At 30.6% G+C, this 19375-nt stretch overlaps 1 protein-coding gene across 1 annotated transcript in view; it reads right to left on the reverse strand.

The window, feature by feature from the left end:
• Nucleotides 1–3458: 3458 nt before the first annotated feature.
• The window catches only part of LOC126739770 (BAI1-associated protein 3), a 57771-nt gene continuing 41854 nt past the window's right edge, over nt 3459–19375 (reverse strand). The window contains exons 9-20 of the mRNA XM_050445579.1: nt 18913–19109; nt 18190–18375; nt 16637–16749; nt 15586–15794; nt 11784–12060; nt 10279–10603; nt 10125–10222; nt 9867–10067; nt 6950–7285; nt 6703–6890; nt 6108–6289; nt 3459–6048 (exon numbers count right to left, since the gene is read on the reverse strand). Coding sequence (XP_050301536.1) covers nt 5954–6048; nt 6108–6289; nt 6703–6890; nt 6950–7285; nt 9867–10067; nt 10125–10222; nt 10279–10603; nt 11784–12060; nt 15586–15794; nt 16637–16749; nt 18190–18375; nt 18913–19109 — 2407 coding nt within the window. The 3' untranslated portion in view covers nt 3459–5953. The remainder of the gene's footprint in view (nt 6049–6107; nt 6290–6702; nt 6891–6949; nt 7286–9866; nt 10068–10124; nt 10223–10278; nt 10604–11783; nt 12061–15585; nt 15795–16636; nt 16750–18189; nt 18376–18912; nt 19110–19375) is intronic.

Genomic DNA, 19375 nt, shown 5'->3' on the forward strand with positions numbered 1-19375 from the left:
CAGAATCCGATATCATTTTGCAGGTATCAGTAGGTGCATTTAAAACGAGCTCATCTTTTATCTTTTTTCTGGGAAATATCATAGCCGTAGGAATATACAATGTCCCCGTAACGCTAAAACAACATACCGCCGTAACGAGCTGTCCCCGATCTGCACTAGCTACTTTTCCGACCAGTTTTTTGCCTTTGCTGGATAAAACCTTGGGTAATCTATTAGGTACTCTGGATACCCCTGTTTCGTCCATGTTGTATATTGAATTTGGTAGGTAGTTTCTTTTTTCATAAAGAGTCTTAAGATTTTTAAAAAAACCGATCTACTTGGCTTTTATTGAAACCCATTATTCGACATTATTTTGTATCTTTGACAAGACCCTTTTAGCCACGATTCACCTGCCATTTTTTTAATATTACTGAACCTGTGCTGAAGTTTGTTAGCTTCAGCAAACTTATTACTCTTAAAAAAACTTAAGCAAACTTAAGCCTCTATTTTCAAATCTTTCTTTGTAATCCCATAAAATCTAAAATCCAGGTCCCTTACTTGTTGGGCTAAATCAGCCTCCATATCTAAAGGTATATCAGTTTTGAATCGTCCTAAGGAGCTGGGAATCGTTCCTGCTTTTAACCGTTTTCTTAGTGTTGCTTCATTTATTCCAATTTCCCTGGCTACTTCTTTTACTAAAACAATCTGCAATTTTTTGTCTAATTTCTTCCATATTGCCTGAACACTAGCTTCCGCTCACTTTTTCTTTTGTAACGGCTCATATTTTAAATTTGTTAATCTGAAAAAAAATCTTGATTTTTATGCTATATGCACAAGAGCTTTATTACTTATAAGAGTACGCACTGCAAAGTCTAAGAGGATGCACTGCGTACTCTTATGCATTGCTTACTGCATACTCTTGTGCATATGTTGATAATTTTAGATTTTGCTTAATATCTTCATTATTAACCTACTTCTCCTCACAAAGGTTCTCAAAAAGGTACCTCACAAAATACTAATTATCAAGCACCAATAATTAGATCGCCAACCCATGCAAACACTTCTTGGCCATTTTTAAAACAAGTGTGTCGATAATGTATATTTCTATCGTCGTATGCTATTTGGAACATGACTGACTGCATAGATAATTTAATACATGGCGATATGTATTAAAAATAAGCCTGCGTACTCTTATATAAAATTACCCCATCAATATGGATTCAGGCTGAAACATGACTGCATTCTGACTTTGATAATGAATATCGAGCTTCGAAGACGTGTAAGGCAGGATCGACAATCTAGAGGAGGCGGCGTAATTTGGTACGCATTAAAAGAGGCATATATTTTGAAATGATCTTGAAATAAACCAAACAATTTATTGAACATTTGATTTTTAGTCTACATATATAATAATAAAAAACATTTTTAAATCGGTAATTAAAGAACTTAATAAAGAATTAAAGAGACTTTGGACTGGACTCCCTCTGACCTGAATTATATTTAAAATGCCTAAAGATACAAAATCTGACGCCCATGTAATCATTTTTTTTTAGAAGGAGTTATGCTTAACCCAAAATTTACACAAGTTACATGTAATGATAATGAGATATGTCATGGTTGCGCCACACCCCTGCAAGGCTAGCACCTAAAAAATAAAAATCGTCACGGTATATTATTAAAATAAAATTATTTTTTTCCAAAATATACCCCTTTGTATAGTTTTTCTACAAGCCCTTTTATATCTATCTATAAATATCCAAAAAACGTAAATATTTTTGTCCCATATACATCTACTGGACAGCCAATAAGGCCCCCCTTACGTTTATAGTAATATTCAAAGGACGTCTATGAGATCAACTTGGGATGATCCGATTTCAAGCCCCTACTGCTCTAAAAGCACGTCCCTGGGAAGTGAGACATCCCTAAGATTTCATGAGATGTTACAGGACGTCTCTGCGATGTCTCATTTTTGCGCCATTGAGACGCCTAAGGGACCGACTTTTGCTGCCTGGGAATCATTATACTTGGAAATTTTAATATAAATATGTCTGACCCTGACAACAGAGTTTCGTGCTTGCTTAGTGACTCCTATTACCATTTAACTTTATACAAATTATTTATAGTTCCACTCCAGTTGCACACACCTGTCTAGTGGTGCTACCCTAACAGATCTTATATTTTGCAATCCGGATCTGGTCAACGAGTATTTAATTTGTATTTAACTGTCCTTTTTAATTCCGGTTTTGCGTTTTGTTTTCGGAAATTACACAATATTGATATGGGACTCTTTTATGCATGGCATTCATAGTATATCATGGAATACTATGTATAGAATGAGAGATATTGATAGTGGAGTGCATTTATTGATTAGTCATATCTTAGATGTTTTTGACCGTGGATTACAAACAATATAGGCCTAATACAGAAGGGTCGAAACAATGCTCTAATTTCTAAATAAATATAAAAAAACCAGAAATCAGATACACTGGAATTAATACTTACTTACTTAGATTCCTTAAATTACCTTACAACAACGGTGACTTGGTTTGGCTCTATGATTCTAAGAGAGGGAAGGGTCTGTTACCGAAACTGTAAACATGCAGGGTCATACAAAGTACTGGCAGCCATTCACGATGTTCTTTACAGAATACAAAAGCGCCGAGGTAGTAGGCTTGAGTCAATCACCTGAACCGACTGACCTCTTATTATGGAAACCAGGAAGACTCTGAGCTGTGGCAAATCCAACCAGAGTCAGATCTGACATTCGATGCACATCATTTTAATGACCGAAAGAGTCGGTGCGGCGTAATATGTGAAGTGCAGCAAGACCTGTTTACTGCTCCAGCTAAGTATATGGTCTGGCACATTGTGTCGCTAAGGATTTACAAATTTCTGGAGGAATAGCTGAAGTTTTCCGTAGAAAGTTCTAAAGAAATTCAAGAGCTGCGTCGAACTCCAAAGTCCGGCAAGCACTCAAGTTAACTCATGAAGGGACTGGTAGAAAGATCTTCTACCGGAGGACCATAGAAAAGCCGCGCACCAGAAGACAACCCATGAAGACGTTTGGGATGATTTGTGTTCTCTAAAAGAGGAGTTGTTTGCCGACGATCTGAGAAGCCTAGTCATTTCCAAACTATCATGCGCACTCTAGAGCATGATTTCCAGCATGTTGGAAGTGGTCTTCCGGAACACCATTCTACCGAGTATATAAGGAGCCGCATGCCGGAATTATTTTTCTGGTTTGTATTCCTGGATAAGAAAAATAATAATACAACACTATCATTTTATGTAGTTTAATTTAGACAAAGATGAAATAATATTTTATACAGATATGATATAATTATATGTATGTATATGTAAGTATTTATATCACATTTAGGTACAATAAAATCATACGATCCAACGGCATTTTTACACAAATATCAAATATTATGCAACAGTTTATTTGTTCTTTTTCTTTCAATTGACTTATAGTTTTCCAGATATAAACTATCATATGAAACACAATAACTCGTAACAGTTATAAATAAGTGTAAAACAAATAATTTACGTAAAACGTTACAATATATTTTTGTGCAGTAATTTATTTAATGTGCGCCCATTAATAAAAAAGAACATACAAAACTAATTTAACTCTTAAACACAACGATTAACACTTTTTAATTTTACAACAAGTTTTTTTTTTTACAGTGAAAAATAGAACTTGGAATAAACTACAATTTTAGATGTAAAACGCACCTCGGTTTAATCAGAGAAAATAAACCTGTTTTCGAGTAACAAGGATAGTGCGTTTTTAAATTGACTTACTGAAAAGCCTTTATTAAACCTTTTATCATAATGTCGTTTCTAGTTTATAAGCTTTTTTGTGGGTATTTAATGATTTCCTCCTTTACATCCTTTACATCCGAACATTCTCCTTTAATCTACCTCTAATTTACACCAGATAATTTTTTATGGTAGATTTAAAAAATATATTTGGTATACGTGTATCAGATAAATCCAGATTAAAAAAGAATTGGTGTTAAGAAGTGACAAGATATAATTACAGAATTTCATTTTTTACCAAAATATGTAACAATATACTGAGTGCTCAATTTTAACTTGTCTTATGGCCATAAGCAGAGAGAAATTCAATCTGGATTTATCTTGTATGTATATATTCCCAACTTTAAAATCTTTCATCAAAAAAGAAAAAAGGTTGCTACTTATTATTTAATTATACAAGGTGTATGTGTCGATCTTAACTATCCCAGTTATTATAAGAGACAATAAGCCCTTAAATTTGATAAACCATGAGTTATCTATTGAATTAGAAATTACCAAAATTATAAAGATTTGATTTTTTTTTCAATAATTTTCATTTGTAATTTCTATTTGTAAAACTCTTTAATTTAAAAGTAAGTGGCTTTGTTTTTCTTTGATTTTAAAAACTGTGATAATAAATAATAATTACGTAATTATGTATAGTATATAATTAAATGAAAATTATATATAATGTTTTTCGATAACCTTAAATGTGTGGATACATTTTTTGTGAAGAACATCCTAATTTACCCATTCCTCTCTAACTGTTTCTGTTCAATAATTTGTAAACTATAAAAAAAATTATTATTAAGCTAAGTATATTAAAAAAACTATTATTTCTGTGATAAAATATTAGTTAATTTGTTGCATGCCTTACAAAAATATTTTAATTACTTTATTTTATGCGAATTTTCGAGTATTGGTCAGATTGATTGAGGAGGAAACGTATTATCAATGAAATACCATTTTTAAAGCAAAAAAAAAACATGTAGCAAATGAAAATGATTTCATGATGATTAATTTAAGAATTATGAGCCAAAAATCACTTTCAACGGCTGAATGGTAGTCTCTTCCTTAGGGGCCTTGAAGTACTAGCTCGAACTTTCGTAACACCCTGTACATCACATATTTCTAGACACTGATTTATCTAATACTTCAACAGATTTTATTAAAAAAAACACGATCACAGGTTTTTCTCTGATCAAAATAACATTCTAAAAAGCATAGGAAGCTGTAGATATATAATAGATTTCCAATACAGTAAGCTGTAGATATATATATATAGTATATTACTCAAAAAAGCTATTTGTTGCGTTCGTATATATAAAATTAAGGATTTGATTGTAAAATAATTTTTCACCCTGTATTTTATCGGCTTCGCATTTCAGATATGTAAAAGTTTGATTTGTAATAATTCTATTTTTGATTGTATATTTTCTTTTTAGCAAACTGTAGCTATTTTTGTTGAGTTAGTAGATTTCGTTATGTTATTAAGCTATGGACAATAATGCAGTAAATTAATAGCGTTTTTACTGTGAAGTCCCTAATAATTAATATATCGCTTAAAATTTGTCACAACATATAAAATATATTTTATTCATCAGGAGATTGTCAGTATACTTTTTAAAATCATAAATAGATAAAATTCTATAAATATGTATACTATAATAGGTATAAATATATTTCTGGGATATAAAGGTAAATAATTTTTAATAAAATAATAGGATAATAAGACAGGTAAGAGATTAAATCTAAACAGATAAGCTACTATATTTCCAGCACTAAATAAGCTACTTCACCAATAATTTCGATTCTTACCATGATATTTTGATAAGAACTCAATATGATAGTTTAGCCCTATAATGGAATCAACTTAAATCTAATGGTCATATAAAAAGACGAATATTTACACAGTCAGTGCGTTGATAGAGAAGTCGATATATATAATATCGATACAAAATATCGATACCATAGCGGCCTAAAGACAAACAACTCAAGCTAAATATGTTTGCCTTTAAAGTCAATGTTTGTCATTAGGTTTTATAGATGTGTCTGTTAATTGTAACATACTCTTTACGTAGAAAAAATAGAAGGATACATTCTTTTACTAGAAGGGATATACAAAAACTAAATTTAGCATACATATGATGTCAATTATATAAGTACGAATCTACTTGATGGCCATCCTAAGTTTCTGCTTCCGGACAAATTCCACCGCCATCCGGTCATTGTTTCTTGATTCTAGAATTTGCAGTATTGGGTGGTCTGCATGTTGCATAAAAAAGTTTTATTATTTAGGGTTAGTTTATGTAAAGAATACTTACTTTTATTGTGTTGCTGCATTAGGACTAAATCAACCGGTTTCAAGCCGTGGAAATTATCTGCAGAAGAGTTTTCTGCTACTCCTGATATTGTTCCTAGCGCTAGGAAAGCTTCTCCTGCAAAATCGTTTGCTGTTAAGACGTCGTGGTCCATTGCAGTGAAGGCTACCATCGCTCCAGGTGCTCTATAGGGATTTTAAGAAAATAACAAAATTAAAAGTTTTTCCTAAATATATGGAAACAAATGACTTCAGGTTATATTTTTTTATAAGATTTTTAATATACCCCAGTTTGGTTTCCAGCAAGAATACGATTGTTTTCATTCAAGCCTAACCAACAGGAAAAACCTTACAATATTATTATAGCTTTCTTTTGAACCTGGATAATATAAGTATGTATATAATCTAAAATATTGCATAAAAAGGATATTTCTGGCATATCAGTGATCCATCTTATTAAGGCTAGATCAATAATTGTTTTTGCCTTTCGATTTATATATTTTCCCTTTTTCCTACCTTTAAAGTTTAATTTACTTCTGATTATAAAAGAAACAAATAAAAGCTATTTAAAATAAAAAAATAAATAAAACGTGACCTACCTGCATTGCTCTAAGGTAACACTAAATTCAAAACATTCATCAAATATCGGATGTAAAGTCTTCTTATGAACGTTTGTCTGTTGCTCGTTGCAATGCGGAAATATTCTCTTTGGCAAAAGTTCTATTATAACAAACGGATCGCTAAACCCATTAGGATCTAACGGAATTATGTCTCTAGCATGTAGCACCTACAAAACGAAAATGTGTGCTTAACATCACTTTGCTATATATCTACATGCTTATTTACCTCCACACATAAAGAATCATGATTAAAATAAGCCCTTACGGCTAAAGTCCCATACGGACTAGCAGTTGTGGCATACTGATCCTGTAACCTCTGACCGTAAAATATCTCTATCAGCTTTTCGGTATCTGTTCTATGGTACTGCAATCTTTGCTCGATCTGACAAAATGTTGGAGAATGCAAAAGCTCGGTACAAAGACCTTGGCCTTCAGCATGGAAGAAATCTACCATGAGTTCCAGGGCGGAGTGAAGCCGTTCGTGAAACATTGCTGGAAGATCCTCGTTGGTTGCACCTCCGTCCATTTGGTGATTTAATTCGTTTAACGTGTATTCCCATACCTTAAAATTTAGTTTTCTTTGGTAATTCCATACCTTAAAATTTACTAGTTGCTACAAAAAGGATCCAAAGAAAAATCTCGGAAATTAAACAAAGATCAAGTATTTAAAGGTGATTATGGAAAAAGTAAGGCCTAAGTCATTATGATTCCACCTATTTTTTCATATTTCAGTTTTTCTGAATTTAAAGATTATTGGAAAGCTTTTGACTCAACCATCAGCTGTTTTATCTGTAATCAGAGTCTATATTTTAGAAACACTAGAGAGGGCCCTCACTGACACTAAAGTCTGTGGAACTGTTATGTACAATATATATCGATGCCTGAAGAAGATAAACCAGACAAATATTCTTAAACATTAAGATATTTTTTATAAGGTCAAGTGTAACGTTGAATTCGCATAATCAGATGCAACGTTTTTCTTGTTTTATTGAATGAAATTAAAATGGATTCCCAAGGAATTAATACTTCGGCGACTGAAAAAAGAAAATATATTGCTCAAGATTATCAAAGATAGACAAATGTATTACCTCGGTCATATGTAGAAGGTTATAGGATAAGAAAAAAAAAAGAACGAGAAGAAGAAATAAATGATAAATACTCGAAGTATCATGGATTTCTCAACTTCATAAGATAATTGAAGACCCTGTCTTTATAATTTCAATTGTAGTTCCACAATCGCTACAGGTTCTCGATTTCACAGATTATAAACTTATTGATCTGAACTTAAACCGATTTGGTTGAAATTTGGTGTAAGTATTTGAATTAATAATGCGCTTATTCGGCTCTAATTAGATTACAATTAATAGGGGCACTGGTGTATTAGACGGCACTACAATGATATAAAACAAAACACTACGCCAATGACTTTTTCTTGTAGTTTTTAGAATTTTTAGGATAATCAATTTGAAGTCTCTTGTGCTTTCTTTGTCTTAAAGAAAAAAATCGCTTGATTCATATCGGGATTGCAAGCTGGCCAATTTTGAGTTTCTGCAAGTTTAATCCAGAGATACTAAAATTAGGTGGAGCTCCATCGTGCATAAATAATATATTTACTCTAACTTGTAACTCTTCTAGTAAAATGTGTTACGTATTTCGCAAAAAATCCGTGTAGGAATTAATTGTTATAAAAATATATAAATTATCTTGCTAATAAAAAATGGGCTAATTTTGGACTATGGACTAATGCACTAAGGGGAAAATTAGAGGACATTTTTGAAGCTTTCCAATTGGTTTCTGTAAACTTTAAGCCTTTGTGAAATTTTATTAGTATTGTTTAAAAAACCCTTTTTTTATTTTAAATTTGTAGGACATTGAAAGTCTAGAATTAGCATTGCAGCAGCCTGTTTGTTTGTGACATATATGATGAAATGATGCTAAATACTTTTCTAGAAAAGGGAAAAAACTTTATATTATTATAAAAATTTATCACTTACTTTTACTATCACAAAACCCAAATACTGTTGCTCTCTATAAAGAAGTCAATATTTAAAATTAAATGAATGCAGATAACGTATATTAGAGAAAAAGTCAACAACATCGCAATGCCGGTCGATGGCATTGTTGATTCCACCGACACAAGGAATCCTTACCAGTGACGTCGTCAAAAAGTATTTACATAATAATAAATTATGCTTTAAATTATAAAAATTATTAACGTTTATGAACTCTGTATGCGTTTTTTTAACGTACTTCATTAAAAGTAGTAATCTAGAGTAAAAGTACCTATCTAATAAAAAGTATTTATTAAAACAATTATGAGGTTTTTATTTAGGCTTATTTCTATGATTCCCTACGTTTATGATGACGGTTCTCCCTTGATATTATATTATGACAGTAACGGTATTTACTTGTGAAAAGATCGGCTTGAATCGATTTTTCTCATGGCGGGCGCGGCAAAAACTCTATTTTACCATTGTTTACCAAAACACTCCTCGAATGAGAACTTTTTCTTTTTTCAACCGAAAACTAAAGAAAAAACACAGAACTTCACAAATGCCGAATATAAACATAAAGCCGTTTGGCAAGTTGATATCAGCTTTTGCTTGCGGCGTTACCACTCCAAATTTTTTAGAAGCGGCTTTAGGAATAAGAATCTTAATAAACTTTTTTGCTTCAAAGATATTATTTTCTCGCTTAGAATAAGTAATAATCAATTTTTACTTTTTACTTTTAATCCAAAATCTAACAGCAATGAGAACTTCTCAAACAAAGTTGTTGTATACTAATTCTAGTCTTTAAATGTTCTAAGTTTAAACTGCAAAAAAATCATTGGCGTACTCTGTTTTTTTTTTGCTACTGCATTAGCTAGTATTCAACAGAAATTCATAGGCTCTAGTTTGTAGAGAGGGAGTAGGAGAAACACCATAGTTTTTAGTTAGCCAGATATATATACATTATATGTATACATGCGCCCTATTACTTTAAATAAAAACAAATTTTGACCAAATAAATGTATGATTTTATGAAATTCTATTAATACTATTTTTTTTCGCTGGTTTATAGAAACCTTTTTTTTAAACGACTTATTGAATCAGCCTCTTTTCCATTACCCTTGTAAAACTCCAATACAAATGAATACCTACCTCACAAAGCACTTTCTGAAAATTTTGAGGTAACAATGCTACATTTAACCCCTTTAGGTGTGTGTATAAATAGTCAAATAAGGGATCAACAGCTTGTTGTGTCGGTAACGTATCAGGAGACCAAGCTACATGAAACATCGCTTTTCTCAGGGCTTCCTGCATTTGAGGACCTACACGTTTTAAGATGTCTGCTATTCTAACCTATAAAACCATTGAGAATTCATTAATAAATTATAACAGAAACGCAGTCTGGAATACCTGAAATTGGCTTAAAGTGCTATCTAGTTGATTGGTCAATGTTGCGAAATGTAGTTCTGGCGCTATAGACTCTAAGGTAACAAAGTCAAAGTAGTTTTCTACAAAACAATGCGAAAAACAACATATGGATGTAATATTAGTGTTTCGAATTTACCTAGAAGTGACACGAACTTATAAACATACTCTAAATTATTCACCGCAATGCACATCTCGTCAGAGAGTCGAAAAGGACCCAGTTTATCGAAATAACCGGTCTCCATTAGGTTCTGGTATGTCATGTCTGCATATAGTAGAGCCGCCGAACATATACAGTCCAATAGCTGACTTAGCAAACATACGCTGTTTACTTTAGGCCATTGAAGTAATCTCCAAAAATCACGAAGTTGACAAAACATTGCAACGACGTCTACCGCTGATGAACTGTGTTTTACTAATTTATCGCCTTCGCATGGTTTTTGAAGCTCTACTCCAGTACGAACCTTTAAAACAATACATACATGTTAGAAACTGCTAAATTAGTTTTTCACTACTAGATTAAGTAGTCTTATTTTGTGTTTATTCGCGGTTAAAATTAAACAAAATGAATAACGATTGGGCTCCTTCTATGTGAAATCATAGAGTTTTAGTCTACCTTACGGAAGAATACATTCTTCAAAAAGACTCAGATTATGATGATTTATCTGAGTGTCTATCTATGGTGATTATTGTCAAAATATGATTTTTGGGGTCAATGAAATGAAGTTGAAATTTTGAAAAATAAAAAAAAAACCAAAAATACAAAAATATTATTATTTTGTTTAGAGAATGAGCTGAAAGATAGGTATTTTAAAGTCCGTAGTATTTCAGCTTAGCTTAAAAAAAATTTTTTCAAACGTTTGTCTAAGGCTCCAGTAACGTCATCATTAACAGTAGTTGTTACTGATGTCTGAAAATTTTGCCTAAAACCTCACTGTGCACTTTAATATTCAGTGTCTGTGTTCTGGAATTCAATACTCAGAAATCCTTCATCTTTTCAAATATTTTGGGAATTGCATGTAGAATGCTTATGATTTAAAGGTCATTGAAGGTATATGGAGTAGAAATGGAGGTCGGATTACTATCGTTTTTTTTTTAATTGAGAATTCTATTGGTAAACGATAACATTCTTCAATGAAACATTATATATGTTATATTTTAATGAAAGACTCTTTATATATTTTTTTCATTTGGGTATAACAGTATTTTATATAAATATACATTTTAAATTTTTGTTAATTCAGTTTTTACAATATTAGGTTTATAGATTTTTTTATTTAAAAGTAATTCATAGGATAATATCTGAAATTTAATGAAATTTTGTTAATTTGTTGATAAATGTTAGTTGTATTTTTATGTGTCAAAAAAATAAAGATAAAATAATTATTTTCATTACAAGAAGAGTGATATATATACAGGGTGTTTCATTTAAAATAAATAACTGCCAGTTAAAGTAATTTTTGAAAAATTTTTATGGTGCATGATGCGTTTAAGGGTGGATAAGCAAAGGTGGGACCTCTAATACTGAATTTACCTTAAATATTTTAACATTTTCCAAACTTGATAGTTCATTTCATCAAAATGAATACATTCTGAATACTTAACATATCTAAACGAACGTTAGAAAAAAGATGAGTATCTTACCCTTTGTAATGCCTTTCCCTTACAAACGCTCAGCCAATGACTGACAGGAGGTTCGAACCACTCATGGCAACGGACTAACAAAAGCTTATGGTCTCCCCCCGATGGTAAGTTTTGCTGAAACGTCGCCAAGTCCTTTACTTCCATGTAAATTGAGAAAATCAGGCGACTGTAGGCCGCATCCGGGTGCTCATTTTGATTTAGGAAATTGATTACTTCGTCTGCTAGCAATTTGTCGATTTGTTTGAATACCACGCTGAAATATGGGATTCCATTTGTCCTAAAAATAAAATATTACATAAATTATTAAATAGATGTTTTTATTCTTAGGGTAATGCAATGAAATGTGCAGGGCTTTAAATAAGTATGTGATAAGATATAAGAACAATTAAGACTTACATTAAAGTTAAGAATTTACATTAAAGTTTCCATAAAACTAGAAGTGCCTTAATATGCTATGCTATGAATATACAGTAACCCACGAACTTAATAAATATACCTGGCTGTTGGCCGTATTTTTGAAACCATTCGACTTTGATTCGCATACGAAATTGGAGGATTTCGCACGAAAAATCGATATTCGTATTTTCGGCCGCTTCGTATGCGAAAAAGTTCGCATACGAAGCGGTCGAAAATATATATACGAAAGCTTTGTTTCTTTTTAAATTTGTGTGAGTTGGTTAAGTATTTTCGTAGTGTTTTTTTGTTGTTTATTAAAAAAAAATAACAATAATCAAATGGCAAGATTAAACAATCTTGTGCAAAGAAACGTCGTCGATGCACTGGAAGAGACTGAAACTTTGGCAGATAGAAGGAATAGGATGTACTCTTCATTTCTTGACCCATTTAAAATGTATTCAGATGCTCAATTTAATAAATTATATAGATCAAGCAAGCCTATTACGATGGAATTGATGTGCTCTTTATGTGCTCCAGAGACTGTGTAATCTGTCCCCTACTTTTATCCACAAGGCTTGTAAAGTTTTAGCTGAAAAATCTTGGGTGAATTTGCCCGACTTTAATTCCGGGTGCTCTTCCATAAATGAAATTAGTTCTTTCTTTTGCTCACTTGGCACAAAACCGCAATATTTTTTATTTTTTGAATCCATCTTAAAAAAAAGTCAATTTGAAAAATGCAAGAAACGCCAAGAAAAAAACCTCAAAATTCCCTGATGTTTTTAAACTTAAATTTCGCATGGTCTCGGAAATACGGCCCGGACTGCCAATTCAATGAAAAGTAAATGACCATTACTAGGTGGCCGCCATTTTCCGTGATCGTGTTCTTTCGATGTTGGTCACTCTGGCAAATTTCAGGTGTGCCAATTGTAGGGAAATAAAACAATTAAGGGGGAGGATACGTTTAAAAAAAAAACTAAATAAATAGTCTATGCATTTGTGTTCTGTGCATTTAGTTAAGAATAAATGCGAATAGATAGTTGCGTTATTAGATCTGAGTATTTTTCTTGTATTTCTTTAAGAATTTCGTTAATTTATGAAAGAAAGTAATCCTCACCTAAAATGAGATAAAGTTTTATTTAACTTGGGACAGATGCATGCACTTGTTGTTTAGAATCAGTCATATCGAGTGATGTGTCGAGATTTTAGTGCCTCATTTTGGAATACCATTGATGATTTAAAAACGTCAATTAAATAAATAAATTTAGTTCGTCACAGGTCACACGTCAAACGTCAGCGTCGTCAACTTCATTACTGGTATTTCATTTATTTTTTATTGGCAACACTGAAAATGTTTAGAGTGACCAACATCAAAAGGACACAACTAGTATAAAAATGGCGGCCACCAGGCAGTGGTCATTTTTGGGTATATGGGCCATATGCATTAGCAGTCCAGGTATATTTATTAATTTCGTGTTGTAACCATATTGGAAACGCGGAAAAACCAGCTAGAGGATCAGCTGGTTATTCCGGAATGATACAAGTGACATACCGCACGACGTCTTGAAAGTCACTGAATCTTCCGGAATTATGGTCAGCCGAATATAAAAGGATCCGCGTCTGAGAATCGACTAAGAGTCAATTGTCAGTTCAGTGCTTTAAAGTTTTGAATATTGGCGCCAGATATAAATGAGACATAAATAGTTGAAAATAATATTTAAATAAATACAATAAAAATAAATATTTTTTCTAGTCGTGAGTGATCGTGTATCGTAGTGTAAGTATGTAAATAAATTAGTTGACTATTTTCGATTGTTTTAATTCATACCTAACGAACGAGAAAAATGCTACAATACTATATATAAAATATAAAATAGTTAAATTACAAAAAATAAGTTGCTAAAGAAAGACAAAAAAAAAATTCCGCAATTGAGTAACTCCAAGTTAAAACGTTAAAAAGAAAATCACTAAAAAAACAAATTATGTTTGTGGTTTTGGCGCACTTTGTTCCCCTTAGTTATGCAGCTTTACTCTCAAATTGTAGGCAATATAATTATTTTTATATTTTGTTCAATAGATTTTTCTGTACAAATTATGGTTCAAGCAAAAATTTTTATATAGTGTCACCATGAGAATGACCAAACACATATCTTTCTTAATCTTTTCAAATTAATCACTAATTACTGACAAAAAAAACGACTGAGTTGATTTTTTAGATTTACAGACCTCTTTTGATGTCACATTGACTATAGTATAGCCATTTACCTTAGATATAATAAAACCAATATTATCAGGTAGAAAATAAATAGATATGTTGACGTTAACGCCAAAGAAAAATGGAAAAAAACAGTATTAAAAATTTTCTACAATTTTTATTGGGAAAAAAATTGATTTTTCTATCATTAAAAAAAAACAATCAAATTTAAGTATTTAATATTTGAATTTTTTATTATAAAAACGCACACTGAAAAAAAACCGAAAAAATTACCTTAGTAAATAATTATTTAAATCTTTTTTATTTCCACTGAATACAATTTGTTTCAATAAACTAATTCTTGCTTGTGTCAAATAAATGTATGTATTTGAATATTTTTAGTCATTTGTACTACATATTTAAAAAGTTCTTTTTTTCAAAAAAAATCAAATAAAAAACTACATTTTGGTACGCTGTGTCTACTCAAGCGTCGCTTTCCATTAGTCGCCCGTCGAGATGAAAACATTTTTAAAACCATAACAAGCAATAAAGAAGAGACAACAAAAGGCTTATCGTTGCTATTCATATTGCCGCATTACTACCCTGTCCATGTAAACAACCCTGTTGATTCTATTAATCTGCCTTTTCATCTGCTTGTATGGATGAATTGCCAATATGAAAACCACCCGATTTTATTAAGTTTATTATATAAAAGGCTCCCATTTTCCGAAACTGTCTTTTTGTTTATCGTTGTTCGAAATGGAAAATGAAAATTCGTATTGTTAGTCTCGATAATAATGGATTTAATATAACTTATTCAAAAAAATAAGGGGACATTTTAAAATTGGATTGTTATCTCGATTGAGAATGCCACTTAAAGTCAAGTTGGGAATAATACATTTTTGTGAGAAATTTTATAGTTAAACTTAAAAGCCTACATATTTTAGGCAAAGTGCTGGTAATAAAAATAATTCAATTTCTGGTTATATGCTTAAATAAAATTTTGCGGTTTTCTGCTATTCGTGGTATTAAAATGATCCTAATATTTTGTTAAATAAGTTTTATAAAGTATTTTGTTTTTATGATTCTAGATAGTCTTTTAAAAAGCTAACAACCGATTCCCGCTTTTAAGCAAATAAATAAACAGACTTAAAGCATCAAAACACTAATACTTCTTTCAATAATTGAACCAATACTTTTTACACTATTTCTTACCCTTCAAATAAAGGATGATAATGATTGAGTCCATGTTTCAACTGGACATAAACCTCTGCACAAAAGTCGACGAATGAGGCATCGTACTCGTCAGGATTCATAATTACATGCTTAAGTCCTTTAAACCATTCGGGAGTTCCCTTTCTTAGGGTCGCCACTATTTCACCACGTATCTCTTTGTTAAATGGGCAGCACTTCCAGAAAGATTTCTAAAAAAAAAAATAATTAAATGGTTATTGCATTGTTTATTGGGTAATGTATAAGATGAATAATTTTGAGCATCCATGTATTGGATCTATATACTGATTACACAATTTTTATTCTTTTATATCCATCCCGGTCTGGATTATCATAATTAATAATAATAAAATATTATTTTTTTATCATAATTGAGTAAACTATTTAAGAAAAATGTAATTTTCAGAAGATCCAGGTAAAAGAATTAAATCAAACGTTGATATAAAAAAAAGGTAAATTTTTTGTATCTTCCATTCAGTATGAGTTATCATAAAAAATGATAATGAAGTAATGCTTTTTTATTGCAATGAAAAATACAATTATGTATTATAAATATAAAATGTTTGTATTATATTTTGGTAAACCATTCAGGACAAACATAATTTCTAAAAGGTATACATAGTGTGTAAGAAGAAAATTATTATATAGGAAAAATTGAAAAAGTTTAATTTTCAATCTCATCTCAGTAAGAGGTATCATGAAGAATGGTAATGGCATGATGTTTTTTCATAGCATTTAGGTAAACTAATCGAGAAAAACAGAATTGTCAAAGAATCCAGAGAGTAGAGTAGAAATGAATATAAAATGGAAAAAAAGGAAGGTTTATTTTTTTCATATTTCTATCTATTATTACAATTGAGTAAACTATTTAGAACAAATTCCATTTTTCAGTAATAAAATAATACTTTATATTGTAATTAGCTAAACTATGAGAGACCAAGACTTCAGAAGATCCACATAGAAGTATAGAAATGTATAGTTCCATCTAATATTATACATTTTATATTATAATCACAATATTTATTTTATTTACCATATTTGATAAATAGGCCAAGCATCTGAGTAGGTATTCCAGTCTTACTAACGATGGTGAATGTAATACTGGAAATAACTGTCGGTGGTGACGTAATTCGTGTAACCATCTATCTGGAATTTAACAAATAAATAAAATAATTATATGAAATAAAGTTAATAAATAAAATTTTAACGTGACATAGAAAATAATGATACCACTGATTTAACAATATTTCTAAAAAGTGATTACATATGACAAATAAAAGATACTGAACTAGGTAGAAGGGGAATGATATTTTAGCCATAAATGATTTTAAAGAAGTAAGTTAATATGTAATAAGCAATCTGACTAAAATAATTAATAATAAAAAAAATAAAAGCAAAACACAAAATAGCAAAACCATGGTTTTAATTAGACCATTTGTGGGTCTAATTAAAACTGTTGAAAAAAAAAGCTCAAATGAAAAAAAATTTAAAACCCACTAACCAAAATTCAAAAAAATTTACTAATTACCTAAATAGATTAAAAAAGCTGACCACAATTACCAAAGCTGACTATTAAAAAAATGAAGCACGAACATGCCGTTAAAAAATTGTACAAATTAATTAATGAGACCACAAATCAAAATAACAAAAAAAATCACAAGCATTTCAAATAAAAAATCAAAATATTATCTTGACTAACAAAAAAAATAGAAATTTTACCAAGGATAATTTCATTAATATTGGTAATCATATTTCTAATGCAATTAATGTTTCAATTATGCCAACAGCTATAAACCACTGAATTTCTAGCTCTATGTATTTGAAACTTACAATATATTTGGTATACTAGAAATAGAAAATTGCAAAAATTCCCTTAAATGACGTTTATATTCCTCACACCCAAAAACCTCTGATTACAGGTTTTTATGTCGAAATCTCAAAAATAGCTTAAGCTATAGAGAAGAAATATATTCCAAAATTATATTTTAACTGCCTGTATCTTATTTATGAGCTGAATTTTACTAAGACACATTTGGTTCAACTTCGACATTTTCACGAGTTTAACCTATAATTGCTTGTTGGCGTATTCATAACGATTATCCTATATACATTCGCACATGAATTTTTAATTTTAAATTAATAAATTTATTGTAGATACAAGCATGCGTTTAATATTAAATTCTTTATCCTAAATACAGCGAATATATTTACAACTAATTTTAATTGCTGTTCTTATAAATGATGTTTAAGTTTTGTTTAATTATTATTATTTAATAATAGAAATAGGAAATGTTTTAAAATCCAATTAATTTAATTAATTTTCCAAAGAAGACTGTCACGTACATCTATTTCAATATCAATTATGCAATGATATCGATTTACACAAAAGAAAATTGCTTTTATATATTTTAGAGTAGCTAGTTTATAGAAGTTTTAATAATTCATTTTTATACTTTATGTAAAATAATTTTTAAACATAATTTAAAAGGAAAAAATGTGTGCATTTGCAAAACCTAATTTTTAAGGATTACTAAACAAACTATAAATTCATAAAACTTTAGTTCAAAAAACTATAGCAAAACTTACCTTCCATAGCGCTGAACTTCTCGGCTAACCACATTTCTTCCTCCCTAGTAAGCGTGAAGTTATTCCAAGAGTTTTCAACATCGGTCAAGAGCTGCAACATCCATCGCGGATCCAGTGGGGTTTTTAAATAAATTCTAGATGCGGCAACAAATCTAGCTAACGCAGTCTGAAGTTCGGTCAAATCGCCTAAAAAACAATAAATATTTTAATAACTTTCATCCCTTCTAAATCTTATTTCATAAGAATTCAATACTCATAAATAAAAACAGTTTTCTCTTTCACCAAATATTGCAAATATAGGCGGGTGATGGCTTAACGTAAATCCTCAAACTCGAAAAGACTAAAAAGAACAGTGAGTTTTAGGGCGGCTCTAAATCCCTCTATATGTGGAAAAAGGATTTTATTCGGACGAACAGCGGTTTTTTCAAATGGGTCCTGGCACAGCGAAAAAAAGTGAAATAATGAAAAAAGTTTCCAGATCAAATAAATACTTTGTATTGCTTTTTATTGTATTAAATTTCTTAGAGTTTATACAGAAAAAAAATAAATTTATACGTTTTATTGAGGCATAAACTTCTGTTATTGTAGTTTATTTTACTTAACTTTTTTATTTGCACTTTTGTTGAACACTGCTTATAAAGGAATAATAAATCTTATATATTTGTATCGTTGGCTTATGGAAGTTGCAAATATAACTTTGATTTTTGCTTGTAACTGCTATACCTTGTACAGCATGTTGATGAAGAATGGTAAGAGCCGGACCTGGTAAGTCTCCAGGCCAAGTCCAAGTTTCCCTGCTCCAGTTTCTCAATTCGTAATCCACGAAGGTTGCAAAAAGGCTCTCGTGTTGGGTAAGCTCTGTCCAATTATCATCATCTGCTACCCCGCGGTTTTCTCTGGTAGAAAGCCACATTTTTAATCTGGAATAAAATTATTAGAATTAACCTTTGACTACTAATTTTACATAATGGTTCATTTTAGAAGACATAATCTCATCTATCTCAAAGTAATATTTACGCGTAATGAAACAAAAAAAATTAATAATTAATATAGTTAAATATATTATTATATTAATTTACTTTAATTAAAAGATATATAATTCTAAACTGAAATAAAAGCTACCATTTAGTTGATGAATAAAAGGTATATTTACTCAAACTATATAGGGTAATGCTATAACATATCT

Source organism: Anthonomus grandis, chromosome 8 (assembly GCF_022605725.1).
Source record: "Anthonomus grandis grandis chromosome 8, icAntGran1.3, whole genome shotgun sequence".
NCBI classification, from domain to species: Eukaryota; Metazoa; Arthropoda; class Insecta; order Coleoptera; family Curculionidae; genus Anthonomus; species Anthonomus grandis.